General features: G+C 37.5%; 1 protein-coding gene across 2 annotated transcripts; it reads left to right on the forward strand.

Moving 5' to 3' along the window:
• The first annotated feature begins 507 nt into the window (after positions 1–507).
• Positions 508–9,236, forward strand: LOC103480304 (uncharacterized). Of its 2 annotated transcripts, XM_008435187.3 has the most exons (7): positions 508–879; positions 1,347–1,448; positions 3,727–3,816; positions 4,097–4,171; positions 4,926–4,996; positions 5,093–5,264; positions 7,829–9,236. In XM_008435187.3, exons 2-7 carry the CDS (start codon positions 1,380–1,382, stop codon positions 8,036–8,038), a joined length of 687 nt encoding a protein of 228 aa, XP_008433409.2. In that variant the 5' UTR covers positions 508–879; positions 1,347–1,379; the 3' UTR covers positions 8,039–9,236. The 2 variants fall into 2 exon arrangements, with proteins under 2 accessions (XP_008433409.2, XP_008433411.1); XM_008435189.3 differs by lacking the exon at positions 3,727–3,816 and having other exon boundaries at positions 540–879.
• The last annotated feature ends 8,457 nt before the right edge of the window (positions 9,237–17,693 follow it).

Consider the following 17,693-nt stretch of genomic DNA (forward strand, 5'->3'; position numbering starts at 1 on the left):
TAAAATAACATCTACAAGATGGCACCAATTACAAGTTGATCAAAAATTGCTGTAATCTCAGTATCTGGCATGTGTGCCGTACGTGTTCAAATTGCATTTTATTGGACATTTTTATGCTGAGTATTTATTAAAAGACTGCTGTAAAAGAAGAAACAAACATGGTGCCCCAAGAAGCACTTCTTTTTAAAAAAAAACATATCTTCATAATTTGGAATAATAAAGGACAATATCTCACAGATCTCAAGTTACCAGCAAAAACTTCAAGAAGTCAAAGAATCATTTCACAATAAAAATATTTCAAAATATGGGTTTAATATTAATAAAACATGTTTCTTAAACGATTTATTTACTCCATACAGAAATAAAGACAAATGAATATAGAGCCATTAATCTCAGAATTCCTCTAATCTACTAAACTCAACATGTCAAGATATAAATAGGGAGATTTGATGAAGATAAGTTTGAAGAGACACGTGTTTATTTATTACATATTATATACTATGATATAGCAATAAGCTGTAAAAACGAAGAAATGTACACGTGTCATTGTTTTCAGGTCGTTCTAATTTCACCTAGTTCAACTTATTTTGAAAGCCACGTTAAAACGGAAGTCGCACCAATCTCAGGCTCGCGCTCCCGCGGTGCTTTGGTGTACTGTGTGAGTGAGCGCGCGCCTTCCCTGACTGTAGCTGCCTGTCATCGCTCGCGCTGACATCACGCAGAGGATTTGCCACAATGTCAAACATAAGCGAACAGCGCGAGCTCATGGCTTCTCCGCGCCACAATGACACGCACTGCCGCGTGCGCCGGCTCGTTCTCTAATCAAAACACTCTGCCGACCTTTTATGGGTTTATTCTGTGTCCTGCGATGCTTTTCGGGTAAGATGGGTTACTCCGCTCTTATTTTGTCATATCTTATAGTTGGGAAATACCGGAAATATTGAGTACTTATTCAGTAAATATATATCTGAATGTTTCGATTTTAATTAATAGAACGCCCTTGTTATGTTGTCCGCGTTTTTACTTTATGTGAAAAGTTCTCAGGCTTCCTATAACATTAATGCTCTGTGGTTATTACGTAATGGGAGTGCGGACAGTGCTGAGCAGATGTTAGAGAGGTGCTGTGATGTGATGTGATGACAAACCCCGCTGTTTGCGTAAAGACAGCATCACTTCTACACCACTGCAATGCTGTTTTTTTGCAATCCATCAGTGAATCATTCTTAAAAAAAAAAAAAAAAAGTAGAGCACTCAGAAAAATAATGAAACCTCCAAGTGAAAAGAGTGTTAGCATAAATAATTTTCAGATCAAAGTCAAGTCAATGAAAATAGTTTCCCCCCTCTAGGTCCACGTGAGTGTTTGATCCCAGTCAGAGGTCATGCTGCGGAGGGAGTCTGACACCCACAGCCTGTTTACCTCTGGAGAGACATCCGATAATGACTGTGAGGTAAGGCTCTAAATCTTTTTTTTATTTATTTATTGCGCAGAACCTGTTTTTGGATTACCTGGATTTTGACGTTGCATTACATAGAAAAGAAGTCATAGAGCCAGCAGAGACACCTAACAAGCTTTCATACCGCCTAAACCAACTTATAATTGAATTTATAAAATTGAGGTAACAAATTGCATGCATTTCATTTTGCTAAATTTTTTAAAACTATTTACGCTTAAAGTTGATTTTACATCATGTTTAACCATGCTTAAGTGATGACATTCCATTTGGAATGCCACACTCGGGCATTAATTTATAGTAAAATATTCATATAAACCAACAATTGTGTTGGCAAAGTTCCCAGCTCAAATATGAGTTCATAAAGTGAAACTTTGTATTTGAACTTATTCAGTCAGGACAAGGAAGGACTGTCTGTGAGCAGTACTTAGGAGACATAGTAAACCGTCACCCCCTGCAGTAATTTAAAACCCACAAACCTAGTCTGTCTGTATGCCACCATAGCAGCAAATGATCATTTGTAAGAAAATTGTAATTTCAAAACAACTCCAGTTCTGACAAGCGCTATTTTTTTGACAGGTGTGCTCCAGCAACATCCTCCCAACAGCTGTCTCCTAAATTAACCCAACTTTTAAAGTTGTGGAAGACTCACTTTTCTTCAAATAACAAGTACATATTTAGAAGAGCTACCAAAAAGTAAATTCTGAGGACACCATCTGTGTCACGAAAGTAAAATATAAACACCTAATCAAACAGCATCTACAGTCAAACTGAGAGGGAAAAAAAGCTAGTTATTGCAACTAAACATCCAGAATAATAATTTTGAAAGAGGTTTTTGACTTAACATAAATGTGGACAGTAGTTGTTAAATTTGTACTAAGAGAAAACGCATAAAAAGTACAAATTGTTGTTAAAGAGTCAGTTTTTACTCCGTAAACTTTATGCTCACAAACAACGACTTTGGTTGACGCTTTGGTCAGACTGTTGACTCCCTACTTCAGGGTTCTGTATTATCTCTAACATGAACTGAACCCTCAGATTTTCAATTGTTTCATAATTTTGGGGCAATTACATCTTTCCAGTTGATATACTGTTTTCAGTCAGCAACAAAAAAATCCATCTTTGTCACCATTTTGCTTCCATAGTAACCCATTCGATTTCCTTTACAGATGTAGCACTTAAAACTTGTCCCAATGCAAAGAAAGAAAGAAAGAAACCCATTTTAATATTGATAGGTTTTATGGCTTTCAAATATATTGGTGCTTGGCCGTAAGTAGCTAAAATATGCTGTTACATTTTTTTAAAATTCAAACCGATTGTGGAAACAAACTTTCTTAACTATGTAGCTTAAGCGGTTTGTCATTAAAGCCCTGAACTCCATTGATGTAACTTTTAACATTTGGGCTAATAAGAATGCTAGCATGTTAGCTCCTGCAAAGTTACAAAGCTTAACTTTTTAACCTAAACCTAAACTTTAACCTTTCTGCTAAAAAAAAAACAGCTTAGGTGTGCCATTCAACAGTGTAATAGCTGATTTTCAGAGCTCTGCTGAAGTAGATAAGCTTAGTGGATAAAATCATATTTACATGTAAGTATCAGCTGATATGAAATCACCCAAAAATAAGGAAATCGGGGCAGTCGGTCGATCAGTGCACCCCTAAATACAACCCATATAAACATATCACCTTTCATGTTCTCTGCTCAGTGTTGACGGACAAAAATAGTGATTAATTTAAGCTAAATTTTCTAAATCAAATATTTATGCAGCGTTTACTACCAAAACAATTTCCTTAATATTGTTGAAATGCCTGCATCATTGAACACTGCAGTTACAAACTAATACGCTTGATTAAAATTGTAATAATTTGTGAGGTCAATATTCATCCCCTCAGAAAAAACAAAAACAAAAAAAAAAACTTTATTATGTAATCTACAAAGAAGTGTCTTTTATGATAAGTGGATGTGATGTTAATTACTTCCTTGGCTTAATTACCCGGGTTTTTAAGCATTCATGATTTCCAACGTCTGGCAGAGGCAGTCTAATCAGCGCTTGGTTTTCAGCTCTTGAAAATACAAGTAGGTGGAAAAGGTTACATCACAGAGCCATTAGGAGATGCATAATTTACAAAAAAAAAAAAAAGAAAGTTTGGGAAACAACATCTTAGAACTTCCTTCATGCAGCTTTTGCTTAATCTGCCACTGGCAGGCAGTAAAAGGGGGTAAGAGGCATCAAAGAGTCACCAGTTCATCCTCTCTGTCTTTGTCTCTGTCTCAGATGGGGGCGAGTTGTGAAGACATAGATATAGTGTGCCTATGCGAGGCCGGTCCCTGTACACTTTATTCAGAAGCACACGCGCCTACGCTGGTGAGTGCTCAGGCTTCCCACTTAAGTGTCTGTGGCGCGCGGCGAAAAACGCTGCGTTCCGCCGCACCGTGTCGCTCAGAGCGTCTCTCTACATGTAAATACGCGCCTCTGGCCTCCCGCCAATCTCTTCTGTGTCTCTGTTGCTGCTTCTGTTTTTCTACTGTACGTTTTACAGGAGCAGCTCAGAGCTGACAGCTGTCATGTTGTGTGTGTGTTTTTTTCCTCAAAGTGTTTTCAAGATCAGTCACTCTCGGCTGTCTTCTTGCTTTTCTGTTGTCAGGGCACTCTGCTGTGTGAACACTGTGGAAAAAACAGAGTCATGTTAACCAGGTACTCTGAGGGATATGGCACAGAGGTAATATATAGCATGTGCTTGTGTGTGTGTGTGTGTGTCATCAGTTATCTAAAGCACCCTATACACTGAGCTCTCTCTATTATACTGTGCAAAGTTCTAGAAGGTTCCAACATGTCAGATCTACATTGTCTTGGAAAAGTATTCAGAATACTTGAAATTTTTCACATTTTGACAATACATTTTTTGACAATATCTTTTTTCTGTGCTTTTTTTTTTCCCAAACAGAAATCTAAAAAGTTTGGCTAAATAGTAGTATCAATTATACAATAGCAATTCTTAAGTGAACCATAGTTTAGTGAGAAATAAACCTTCCAAAGTTAGTTCAGACCACCTCTGACTACTTGATCAGTTTTGGTTTAACTGGCCCCAGATGTTCAATGATTTAATGGTCAATGGTTTAAAGAAAATTCCCTTTCATACAACAACTCTATGCAGACATCATTCAACATTTTGAGGTGTTCATTCAACTGTTCCAGAGGAGATCAATACCGCTGGGATATAAATAGGATGGCATTTATATAAGTGGTGAGCTCATTGGTCATGCTATCGAAGGAGGCATCAGCTGGCTCATGCATATTAACAACCGTGACATAATGAAAAGTCACACATGAGCACATGCGGTTAGACACATGCCACCACCGCAGGTTGTTTGTGACAACTAATGGCCGTGATTCACCATCTTTTTTTTTTTTTTGTATTGAACAACGAGTCATATTTTGAACGTAATGTATTTTAATGTTCCTCTGCGACGCAGGAGGAGTGCGTGTTATCCGACCCTCAGGGAGAAAGCGATGCAGATGCTGACATAGAGGACACAGACTGCAGGTTGGTTTTACTGGGGGACCTCTTCGCCACGTTTTGCTTGGCTTGTACTTTTTTTTTTTCCTTATAATGTTTTGACCTTAAGTCTTATTGGTTCAGAATCCAGGAGCACAGCTCTCTCCAGCGAATCAGCTCGCGCAGGCGCAAACGTCCTCGCGTGGCGCGGCAGGACACCACGGAGAGTGAGGACGACGGAGGGCGGAGCCACAAAAGCCATCGCTGGAACCTGCGGCTCAGTCCTGACAGAGCACACAGCAGGACCATCCTGGAGGTAGAGGGACAATCATCAAGCTGATTGGTTTCATTTAAAATAAAATACCCTGTAGGTGGGGGGGGGATAGTTTACTATACTTTAACTCAGGATTGTCTGGAACCTGAGTCCTCTCTCTTCTCCTCAAGTTCAAAGTTTTTTACACTTTGATGTAAAGAAAAGCATCGATGAGTTTTGCTGCAACATGAGTCCTTTAAGCTTGGAAATGCTCTTCAGGTGATAGAAGACCGACTTTGTAACTGTCTATATGTGGCTCTGAAGGTTCAAGTGAGAGTTCATCACCACACACAGATTTTGAGCCTGATTACTAGTTTCTAGTTGTAATAACTGAAGCTGTGCATTGATTCTACATCTTTCCTCTTAAGGCCCAACAATAATAACTTCAGTTTTGTTTCTAATGAGCTGGAGAAAGTTACAGAACATCCACACATTGATCTGTTCTAAGAATCGGTTTAGTGCTTGAATGGGTTCAGAGTCACCTGGTGATGTTGTAATGTAGAGCTGTGCATCATCTACATAGTTATGGCAGCTAATCTTGTTTCCTGTTTTAACCTGAGCTAGTGGGAGGAGCATGTAGGTATTAAATAGGAAGAGTCCTAAGATTGAACCTTGCTGTAGCCCACTTGTGATTTCCGTCTGCTCTTTTCCAGAACTGATAAAATAGTATTGGAAAAAAGTTGATTTTGTGTTCGGTGAACCATTTCTGTATTGATTTGGCCTCATGTTTGTGGCAATTGTCCTTCTAAGAGACCGAATGATGGCTCGTTTTCAGTCTACAGGCAGAATTTGCCAGTTTTTGTTTTAATGTCCTGTTATTTGAGAGTTGATGAATAATTAGCCCACAGCATATCAGAACTCCCATCTGATTTAACAGAGTGCGCATTGTGCTTTTGTATCGTTCATCTTTTGATTGTTGGCAGATTAACCAGGAGTATTTGCCACAGCAAAATTTTATATTTAATCTGATCAAAGCAAACAGTTCTAGTTAAAGACCCAGTTAAGTTGAGCAAAACTCCATGTTTACATTTGTGATAGTAGGGCATAAAAGAGTTTCCCCAAGTGGACAGTCAAACTTTGTGCCAGTTCATCCTAAACAAGAACTGGTTCTAGTCCAGCTTTAGTCACATTAAGATGAATTTCACCATTTTCATAGTTTACCAGCTAAACATTGTGAACTGAGCTTGTTTGTTTATCATATTTTATATTACATTTTTTAAAAGTATTTATGTAGGTATTTATGATGAAGTGCCATATTGATTATGTAATCTCTAAGCATTTGTAACCTGCCTTGCATCTGTCTTATCTCTTGTCTTAGCTCTCACTCTCGCCCACTTCCCAAAATTTCATTTACATATTTTATCTGGTGCTTTATTCATTTATTTATTTTTTTGGTCACAGGGCAAAATGAGTCGTACATTTGGACAGTAAAAGAGTCCATTTAGACTCTCTCTTGTTTAACCCTGTTATTACAGTCCAGTCAGCACAGATGGGATTTGACAGGAGATTTTTGTTTCACCTCATAAACTGTTATTCCACAGTCAAAAAGCCATAATTAGACAGAATAAATGCCAGGTACTGAACGACAAATTTGTTTTGGAAAAAGGACAAAAGCACTTAAATTCAAAGCCATAAAATATGTACTATATAATATTAATTAAAATAGTAACAAGGTTGCTGTTTGTTTTTAATTAAATCCACATACTAACATCTAAATTAAAGTCAACATATTTGCTATTATTATATAAATTCTCTGCCCTGTGTGAGAGAAAATGTGACATGGCTTCAGTTTACTCAACTTGACTTTGCAGCAGCTTCCATTCATGAAAAGTGAAATTGATGTAATATTCTATTTCAATTTACATCCCAATGTTTAAAGCAAAACCAATAGCGTGGTCGCAAGTAGGGCTGAAACGATTAATTGTATTAATTGTCACTGATAGATTATTGAAATAATTATCAACTAATTTAGAAATTGATTGACTGCAGTATACAAACTCAAAAAAAGACCACGAGAGGTAAAACTACAAAAATATATACATGTTGCATTTAAGCTAAAAAAAATATCTGTCTATAATTTTGTTTCATTCAGAACTCCTCAAATAGTTTAGTTTTAGCTTCACCTGGTTCAAATTCTGTAACAAAAAAAAATATATATATATATAAAAATCTATTAAACACCTTTTGTTATCAAATTATTAATTGATTAGTCCTACATTAATTTTTTCATAGGCTATAATTAAATAAAACTCAAACAGAACCAGCAAATGCCCATTACATCTGACTTCTACTATGAAACTTACAGTCTGAGTTGTTTTTGTGTTCTACAGCAAAATCCTTGAAATTATTATTAATTTTGCTGCTTTTATCGACCATTTTATAAGGAATGCACTTCCTCTTCACCTTTTTCGAACTTGTTTTGATGCTTACATTTCTTGGTCTCTAAAAACAAAAAAAAACTGAAAAAATCCTTAGACTTTTCTCTGGTTTTAACTGAAGGAGGAACTGCAAGTGCATCCAGACGCAATAGAACGATCCCCATCCTTTGCCTTGTTTTCATCCCTCAGGAGAGCGTTTCGCAGGTGAGGCCGCTCATCATCACTGGGCCCAACGTGGAGAAGCAGAAGAGTCCTTCGGATGGGTCCCGAGGCTCCAAGCTGACCTCCCTGTGGCCCTCGTCCCTGCCTCTCCCCGTCAAGCTGCTGCTCCTGCTGCCCGTCTCGCTCTCCCTCGTCATCGTTATAATCTCATTCCTGCTGCCCTGGGCTGCCACATGACACAGCATTCTGTTTTTTTTTTTTTCCAAACATCGCACAAACGTCATCGAGTCTTATGATGTAGTCGATAGCATATTTGCTTTGTATTACTTTTTTTTAAAAAAAAGAAGAATTAGCAATGATATCAATGATTATTTCTGTTCAGATTGCGTTGTATTGAAGGATGCTAAACACGTTCTTGGCCGAATCTTTTCAGGGAACTTACAGTTGCTAAGTTTCAGTTTCTCACCCCCTCATTTGTAAAAATAGACCTTTCATCTCGTAGCCCCCGTTGTAATGAGCTGCAAGCGCAACATGGAGGATAGTGGGGGGGCACCAAGGGGTTCAGGAACCTTCAAACAGGGTAACAACACACTCCATAGGAAAACATGTGAAAGACGATGCTGCTACACTATGCAATTCCTCTGTTCCTCCTGCGGCGCTGAGTGCTGTTAATGATCTTCGGTCTCGTCGTGTCCTTGGCCCTGACACTACCCCCCTCCCACGACCTCTTCCCATTTTCCCCCCCTCTTAAGAGTATCTTCTGTTAGCGCAGGGACCTGTGGCTCTAAATAGCGTGCAACCCAATTTAAAAAGCAATAGCAACTGAGATCAGACACAAGTTTGCTCTGTATAATCTACTGAACATCTGTTGGGTTCATGAACATATTACATGCTTCTTTTCTTTTTCTTTTTTGAAGATTAATTTAAAACAACAATCCAGAGAAAAAATGAGCTGACCTCAAAACAAATTAAGCTTTAGAAAAAAAAAATACTGTAACTATGTACAATAAGTTCGTATACATCTACATACACATCATGCCAACATGATAAATATGAATCTTACGTACGTTATCGTATGATTGCTGTTTAGAAAAACTGAGCTTGACAATCAATCACGCTATTTGTTACAAGCTGAAATGCAAATGGTAAGAAGCCATTTTGGCTACTCTGTACTGTATGCTATATTTGTTTTATGATGTTCTTTCTTTTTTACTTATGAATAATATTTAAACATTTTGTCCAACTCACCAGAAAAGACAAGTGGTTGTTATTATTCATCTTCATGTGCTGTATTCTATTAAGTACTGTGAATTTAGTTTAGTCTTCAGTCCTGCTGTATTGCTCTTCCTAAAGCTTGCATTTCTTTTTGTGTTTTGTGTTTCATGGGGCAATAAATTGTCAATAAAACTAGATTGTATTTTAACAAAAAAAATTATTTAAACTCGTCTGGTTTGAGTTTTGGAGCACGGGGGGATCTAAGAGCTTTTGTAACGTTTGAAAGGTATTTTCAGTGCATTATATGGCACTGGGATTGATTGGGGACAAAATTGTAAACATTTGTTACATTTTCAGCTGGTGTACAGTGCAAAAAAGCCCGTTCCTCCCCTCACCTGTGGTGGCGCTGCACTAAGAACTATTGAAGGAAATGACACAAAAACCTCTGAAGAAGACATGCAATGGAGAGGTGTCATATTTCAGCGGTGTAGGACTTTTGCTATAATTTTAATATGAAGATGTGTGTTTTAAGCTTGAAAGGAAGTTGTTCGTGGAATGGAAAAATTTAAATGATGTTTTGGTGTTAGGAGCACTTTACAATAGATCAGACATAAGGGCAAAAATATATCAACTGGTCTGACATATTTTAGAATATTTTACTCTGATCACAGATTCTTTAAAACACAATTCTGGATTTGTTAAAACTTTGCCCTCTTTCTTAAAACTAGACTATCGAGATTTACTATAGCAGTAAGTTTTAAGAATTTCCTCAAGATGCGGTGAGAAACAAAGTCATTAAAATAAAATTTTAGAAGAACTTTGACAGAGACTTGCTTAAGCTAGTTTAGCTTTAATTGAAAGAGTTGTGCTTGCTAACTTTTTCCTTTTCTTTTTCCTTCAATTTAAATTTGATCTGCTTTTCTTCAGCTGTGCGTGACACAAGCTACACTGCCACCTGCTGATGAAACCTTGCATCATTTTTATCCACTCAGATTAAATTCCTGCAAAAATCAAACAAACAATTTTTATAGATTTTCTATAAAGCTGCATTTTTTTAAAGTTCTCAAAATTTTTGATGCCAGTGAATGTTGACCTGCCTACTGACTTTCAGAACTGTCAGCAGGTTTCACAACCACTAACCCTCTTGCATGCTATATGTCTTCTCGTGGTTTAATGAATGTGTCTGAACTTCTCTTTGCATTGCAGCTTAGGCCTAAATGATTCACTAAAGTTAATGAATACTACACTGATCTTATTTCCTGCTGATTTCAGTGTTTTTACTAGGGTAGACCTTTTGGATTTTGGTTTCTAGACATAGAAATTTATATTTTCTCCTCTAACAGCTGTCTGACTGAAAATCAGTATTTGTCCAATTCAATTTTCTTCATTTTTTCCAGTGTTTTCATCCTAAGGTTTTGGAACTGATATGTTTCATCAAACTCACAAATGAGGCACACAGTGAGAATAAAATGTGTTCTTGCACTTGGACTTTTCAGAGAAGAGAGAATCTTTGCCTGGGCTCTGCTGCTGCTCTTGATCAGACGGCCTAAGGGTAAGGCTTGCGGAGGAGGGGTCCCATAACGAGGTTAGATCTTCTCTTGCTACATGCTGTTGTTATGGTAACAATCAGAACTGCTTAGAGAAAACAGACTTTTCATAAGTAGATTATACCCAGAGTTTAACTCTCAGTTTAGACGCCGGTGATAAAGTGATTACCGCAACATCTGCTCATCTACTGTCCTATAGGAATATAGCTAAAAAAATCTTTGTGCCCTACTCACATCCAACTCATAATGATAATAAATGTGGACCGTACTTTATTGCATGGATGTTTTGGTTTGTTTGTGCGTTTCTGAGAACCACCTGACTCATTTGCCCGCCTGTTGTTCAGGAGTTTCGCGTTCCGTGTGAATGGCTGGGAGAGTGACAGAGCTGCAGTGGATTCAGGTAGGAGTTCGTTTTGTGAAGCGAGATATTGCCCACCAGCTTCACTTCCATTTCGCCCACACACAGCGCTTCAACTTTGGAGAATTTCAGCAGGATTTGATTAGAGGCTCACTCTGTGTGTGGACGCTATCAAAGGCCTGTTGCAGAGGTTGTCAAAGGCTTTAAAAGGACCCACAGCCCAGAAATAAAGTTGGACAAATTTTTTATATATATTGGCACAAAACTAGATTTTTTTTTTCAACAAACTGATTTTAAGGTATAACATTTCAATTTTTTTTTACATTCTTTAGTTAGCAAACAACATAATATCAATGTTATCTTTAACAACAGTAGTTGAGTTCTTCTTTTGAACTGCCTTAATTATTTATAGCATAGATTCAATGTTATAGGCAGTCATCTGAATCTAATCGAATGTCAAACAAATAGTAATGTAAATACACACAAGGTGTGCTGCTGGCCTCTCTAAAGAGGAAAAAGCAACATGGAGCAGTGTTCAGTTATCCACCAAGTGTAAGTGAGTAGGGATTATCCCTAAAACCCTGAATTTGTCCTGTCTATTGATGTAATCTGCAGTTATAAAGTCTTTCTCCATCACTGCAGTGGAGTGGTCAACAAAATACTGTTATTTACACCTTTTGAACTGAGCCATAGTTTGTCATGTTTCACTTATTGGTTATTTATTATAGTTTAATTGGTAGATCAAATCACTGCAACCTGATATTTTATTGGGGAATCCAAATAATCTTATCATTTTACTTATTTATCTTTTAATTTAAAAATCTGGGGTGCATTTGAGTACAGCATTACTATTCAGGTACCCCAAAATAAAATCGAGTGAAATCAAGCACTTTCTGAAGTAACCTGTAATAAACAAAGTCCATCTCTGTCATAGCATAAACACCAATGTTTATGTTGTTTTTCAATGCTTCCATGCAATGCATGTAAGGCACCTATTACTCTACACCTATAATTATTTTGGTGTTAAGAGATGAGAGCGATTTCTACTTGTAACGAACTGCAACAAAGTATGAATCAGATTTTTACTTTTGTATTGAATGTCTGTTTACAATATATTTCCAACTAATAACAAACAAAAAAAACAACACTTTTCTGCAAAATTCAGCAACTGCACAGTTCTTGTTAAATAGTGTAAGAAAAATAGTATTCCAAAAGAGCAGAAGAAATCTTATGTTTTTTGAACAATAACAATATTTGTTGCTAACCTGTTGCTAAGAGATGGGTGTGTTTACTGGTAACCAAGAGCCACGAAGTAAACATCAGATTTTTACTTTTGCAAAATTTGCCAACGGTAACTGTCTTGTATCTAATCAGGTAAGCATTATTTCGAAAGAGCTTATGTTTTATAAACTATAAAACTTATTAATTTGGCTTTAAGAGATAAGCGTTTTCTACTGCTAACGAACTGCCACGAAGTATAAATTGAGATTTTTACTTTTGTGTTGAATGTTTATTTTATTTATTTACCACTAATGACAAAAGAATGAACTTTTCTTCAAAATTCACCAACTGCACAATTCTTAACAAGTATAAAATAAGTGGTATCTCAAAAGAGCTGAAGAAATCTTATATTTTTTGAACATAAGAATTTTTGTCGCTAACCTAATCTGTTGCTAAGAGATGATCGCGCTTTCTGGTAACCAAGTTCCACAAAGTTCCACAAAGTAAACATCTGATTTTCACTTTTGCAAAATTTACCAACTGTAAATTTCTTGTGTCTAAGCAGATAAGCAGTATTTTGAAAGAGCTTATGTTTTATAAACAATATTACTTATTATGAATTTGGTGTTAAGAGATAAGCAGGTTTTTCATGGTAACGAACTGCCACGACATATGAATCGAGATTTTTACTTTTGTGTTGAATGTGTGTTTTGTAATATATTTACCACTAATGACAAAAACAAAACTTTTCTGCAAAATTCAATAACTGCACAATTCGTGTTAATGTAAAATAAGCACCATTTCAAAACAGCAGAAGAAATTTTATGTTTTTTGAGCAATAACAATTTTTGTTGCTAATATATGTTGCTAAGAGATTAGTCTGTTTACTGGTAACCAAGTGCCACGAAGTAAACAGTTAATTTTTATTTTTGCAATAGTAAAAATCAGAAAGCAGTGCACAAAACATTATCACAAACATTGCTAATGTAATTACTGCTCACATTAACCTTTTTCCTAAAATTATTTTGTTTATTTATTAACCATGTTTAGCACACTGAGTGGAGGAAGTCAACATGCTAGTTATAGCCCACATGCCACTGGCTGCATTTAGGCTAACATTACCATTTAGGCTAATTTCAGCTTGTACATTAATTTTAACATACTGAATGGAGTAAATCCATGTTACTCTACAAATTTGTGACTCTTGACATGCTATTGAGTACATTGTAGCTTACTTTAGCCTTGAGGCTAATTTTTAGCATCAGAATGCTGGGTTCCAACCGACGGCCACAGTTAGGCAGGTCCCGTTTAAATTTCTTCAGAAATGTTGTAGTTATAACAACTGTTCTTGATATTGCCTAATGTTTTGTGATAACAAGTATAGGCTACAGTTTGCAAATTATTTTCCTTACACTTTACAGTTATGTAGCAGTTTTTTTGTTGATCTGTAGTAATCATCTTTGTTGTAAAATATCTTGGAATTTGTGGCTGCAGCATTGCAAATGCTAGAAACAGTTATGGAATGTGAGCACTTCTGCTCATCATGGTGCTTGTTAGAAAGCCCTAAATATTGTATGTTTATATTCTTTCCCTCAGTTACTCAACATATACTGTTACAGAAACTCATAGTTTCAGTCTTGGGGTCACATTGTATTTGGGAAACGTTTGATAGTTGTGCACATAAGAAAAAAATAATGTAGTTTACTGCAAGATAAAACACTAGTTAAAATCAAACCCCCTTGAAGATACTCAAGTGTATGTGTATATATATATATATATATATATATATATATATATATATATATATATATATATATATATATATATATATATATATATATAATCCCTTTTCACCCTTCCACAGGTGGAGTCTTTCATCCTCTGAGCTCGGGTTCTCTACCAGAAGCCTGGGAGCTGCAGTATCTTGGCTGTGCCTAGAACTGCACATTTCTGGACTGAGATCCTGATGCTGTTCCTGGGATCCTGTTTTAGCCACTGCTTCAGTTTGGGGGTGACTGCCACGAGGGCCCCTCGGCCCTGAAGACGCAGGGTGAATCCTAGCAGCCTCTTTGCCGGAAGTACCAGACGCCAGCTGATGATGTAGACCCGCCGATTTCTGCCAGGATCAGTTTGATAAATGCCAGGTTGCTGACAAATAAAACTTTGGTCATTAGGGATTATTTTTCCTTTCATTGATTGGATGTTTTATTTATAACAGAATAATGGACAAGTGGTTTGGGTGACTCCAGCATTGTTAAAGAACCTGAACCGCGGAACTGCGGCTATTTTAATGCTCCAAGGATGTCGGGGTTCGGTGGAGGAATAGTGACTGTTTTTAAAAGTTGTTTTACTTGTAAGCAGTAAAACCACTACTATGTGATTAGCTTTGAGATTAGCCTATCTGAACTCGGCAACTCTCACACTGTGCTGTCTGCAGCGGTCTATCGGCCACCAAAGTACAACAAAAACTTTATTAATGACTTTTCTGATTTCATGGCTGATATCATGCCAAGGTATGACCGAGTTCTCATTGTTGGTGATTTTAATATTAATATCTGTTGTCCTAGTTCACTTATGGTGCTACCCATGAGCATGGTCAAAGTCTAGATCTTGTTTTATCTTACGGTCTACCAGTTTTTAATTTAGTGATTGGTGACTCATTATTTTCAGACTATATGCCTGTTTTATTTGAGATAACGCTGTCCTGTGCTAAAGCTAAAGCACATGCTGCAGCTCGGTTTTGTCATGTTCTTAAGCCTTCTACTGCTGGTCAGTTTTCTTCCGCTTTTAATCAATTTATTGGTGTATAAAGTGCTTCATAAATAAAAATGGTATGGTACTGTGGTCTTCACCTTCAGGCCTTTTCCAGATCCTGGCAGTGTGTATAAGTGAGTCGATGTCTCACTCGCTCTTGGCGTACAGCTTGATGTCATCCCTGTAGAGGAGGGTTAGGGTAACATTAATGGTGGCCCCATTCTTGAGTCGGTATTCGTAGCCAGTCTTGTTGATGGCTTGGCTGAGGGGGTTCAGATGCAGAACAGCAGTGGACACTTGTGCAAGTGGTTTGCAATTTGCATTATATATATAAAGAAAAAAAAAACTGCAACTGGAAACCAATTGTGCAAGTGGTTTGCAGTATATATAAAAAAATAAATAAAATAAATTTAAAAAAACTGCAACTGCAAACCAATTGTGCAAGTGGCTTGCAGTTTGCAAATATATATATATAATAAAGAAGGAAAATAATTTTAAAAAACCTGCAACTGCAAACCACTTGCACAAGTGTCAATCAAATGGGGCAGAGAAAAAAAAAAACTCTGGAAAGAATCATAATTCTTTCCAGGAAACTCTCTGCCCCCACTGCTGTTCTGCATAGGTCTGAACCCCCTCAGTCAAATCATCAACGCAAGCCATCACGTCCTTCCAAACAGACTCCAGGATGGTGGCTCATGGGATCCTCCTGGTCAGAGCCGTCATGCACTCCCACAACATCTGCCACCGACCCGGAATCGGTGAGGCAGCTTTTGTGGGAGTGCAGCGCTGCTGTGGACCTGTGGGCAAAGGCCGGCTCCTTGCAATTCCCATACTTGCCAGCAAGGGAGGTCCTCGACACGCAGCTAGTGCTGCACAGGGTGAGCCACCGGAAAATAGCAAAAAAAATAAAAAATTCACGGCGATGTGGCTCACCCTAGCCACCATATGGACCTCCAGAAACTTGCTGGTAAGCAGGCGCAGGCAGATGATCGAGAAGATCTGGAGGATCAAGGATACAAAGAAGACCTCCATAACCTCCAGGGGACAACTGTCAGTCTCCTGTTGGGCAATTGGGCTGAAAACTGTTTGAAACTGAGCTTTAACAACCTCGGCTGGTCTGCTATCCAGTATGAGCGCAGAGGAAGAAAAGCTAAACATGCTTCAGAGCTGTGAGAGAAGAAGACTCTGAACTGTTGACGCTTGTTTCATCTGTGGACAACATGGACATTTCTGGACAACCCATAGATCCAACACCAGAACCAGTTGGACTGACAGGAAGCCGGAGGAGAGAGACGGGGGAGGATTTGAATGCAGCAACGCCGAGACCGATTGGGGGAGAGGGGCGAGAAGGAAGGAACAACATGAATCCACATCAACCACTGTGAAGGACGACCTGTCTGTAATGTCCATCTAGATTACGACTTTAAATCTGACACAGCAACAGAGTGAGCAGCAAAACTTCACTCTACCAAGTATCAAGAACTTCAACTTTTGACACCAAAGAGGACAATGTCCAGAGCAACAGCTAGTTCAGATGTTTCTGAAAGGCTCTCCACTCAAAGAACTATTGCTGGTCCACTGGCGAGTGACCGAACAGTGAAGATTTACACTGTCCTGTTATCCTTAAATATGCATTTAAAAGAGAAAATCAACTTCAGAAATTACTTGGTCTTTCATATGTTTAATTTTGACCAAAGACGATGAAATCTGACGTTGCCTGGTTGTTTATAACTTGGGTTTATTTAGAATCAAAGAGGATGAAGATCACTTTGAAACTGTTTTGTTTTCATTTGAAGTGTCGATAATAGAATGAGATGGGGCAACATTAAAATTTTACTTGTTGATTATAACGTGAGTTATATTAAAATCAAAGAGGATGAGATTATATAAAATTTAATTAGATTTTCACAGGAGGATGACTTAATATCACCTAACTTACATTTAGGATTTAAATTTATATTTAGGATTTAGATTTACATTTACATTTAGGATTTTAAATTTGTGTAAAACCTACATTTTTATTAACATAAGCAACGTAAAATGAAATTATTCATAATTATCGTGTTAGGGATGTCTAAGGCTGTGACAGACTGGCGACCTGTCCAGGGTGACCCCGCCTCTCGCCCGGAACGTTAGCTGGAGATGGGCACCAGCAACCCTCCCGAACCCACTAAGGGACAAGGGTGTAAAGAAAATGGATGGATGGATGGATGGATGGATGGATGGATGGATGGATGGATGGATGGATGGATGGATGGATGGATGGAATGTCTAAGGATTGAAATGCATGCACTTATTTTGCAGGGAAGAATTTGAAATTAAAATAATTTCTTATTTAAGCAATTTCAAATATTACTTAGAAAATGGTTTGGTATTCCGCTGGTACTTTACTACCAAATACATTATTTCAAATTTCTCCTTTTAAAGTTTTGTGAAAGATGAAAAAACATATCGACAAAACATATCGATGGCCGTCTCCCTGGCAAGGAGAGGTTGAAGGGTAAATTTTCCTACGTAACAGAGGTGAAACGATAAAGGGATGAATGGACGAATGCCAGTGGGTTTTTCGTATTCTGCGTATATAATTTTGTTTCATCATACAGAATAATGTTTCAATGACTGAATGAATATGTAATGTCTTAAAATGTATGGAATAATTTTTCACTTCTCACCATAAAAATTGTAGAAATGTCCTTTTATATCAGACTCATGTTGTCTGTCCCTGGCAGAGCTTTCCATCCAGAATTGCTTCATGATTGATTGTCCTACTCTGTATTGTGCACAATTCATAAATAAA

Source organism: Poecilia reticulata, chromosome 18 (assembly GCF_904066995.2).
Source record: "Poecilia reticulata chromosome 18, P_reticulata-male-v2, whole genome shotgun sequence".
In the NCBI taxonomy this organism is placed as follows: domain Eukaryota; kingdom Metazoa; phylum Chordata; class Actinopteri; order Cyprinodontiformes; family Poeciliidae; genus Poecilia; species Poecilia reticulata.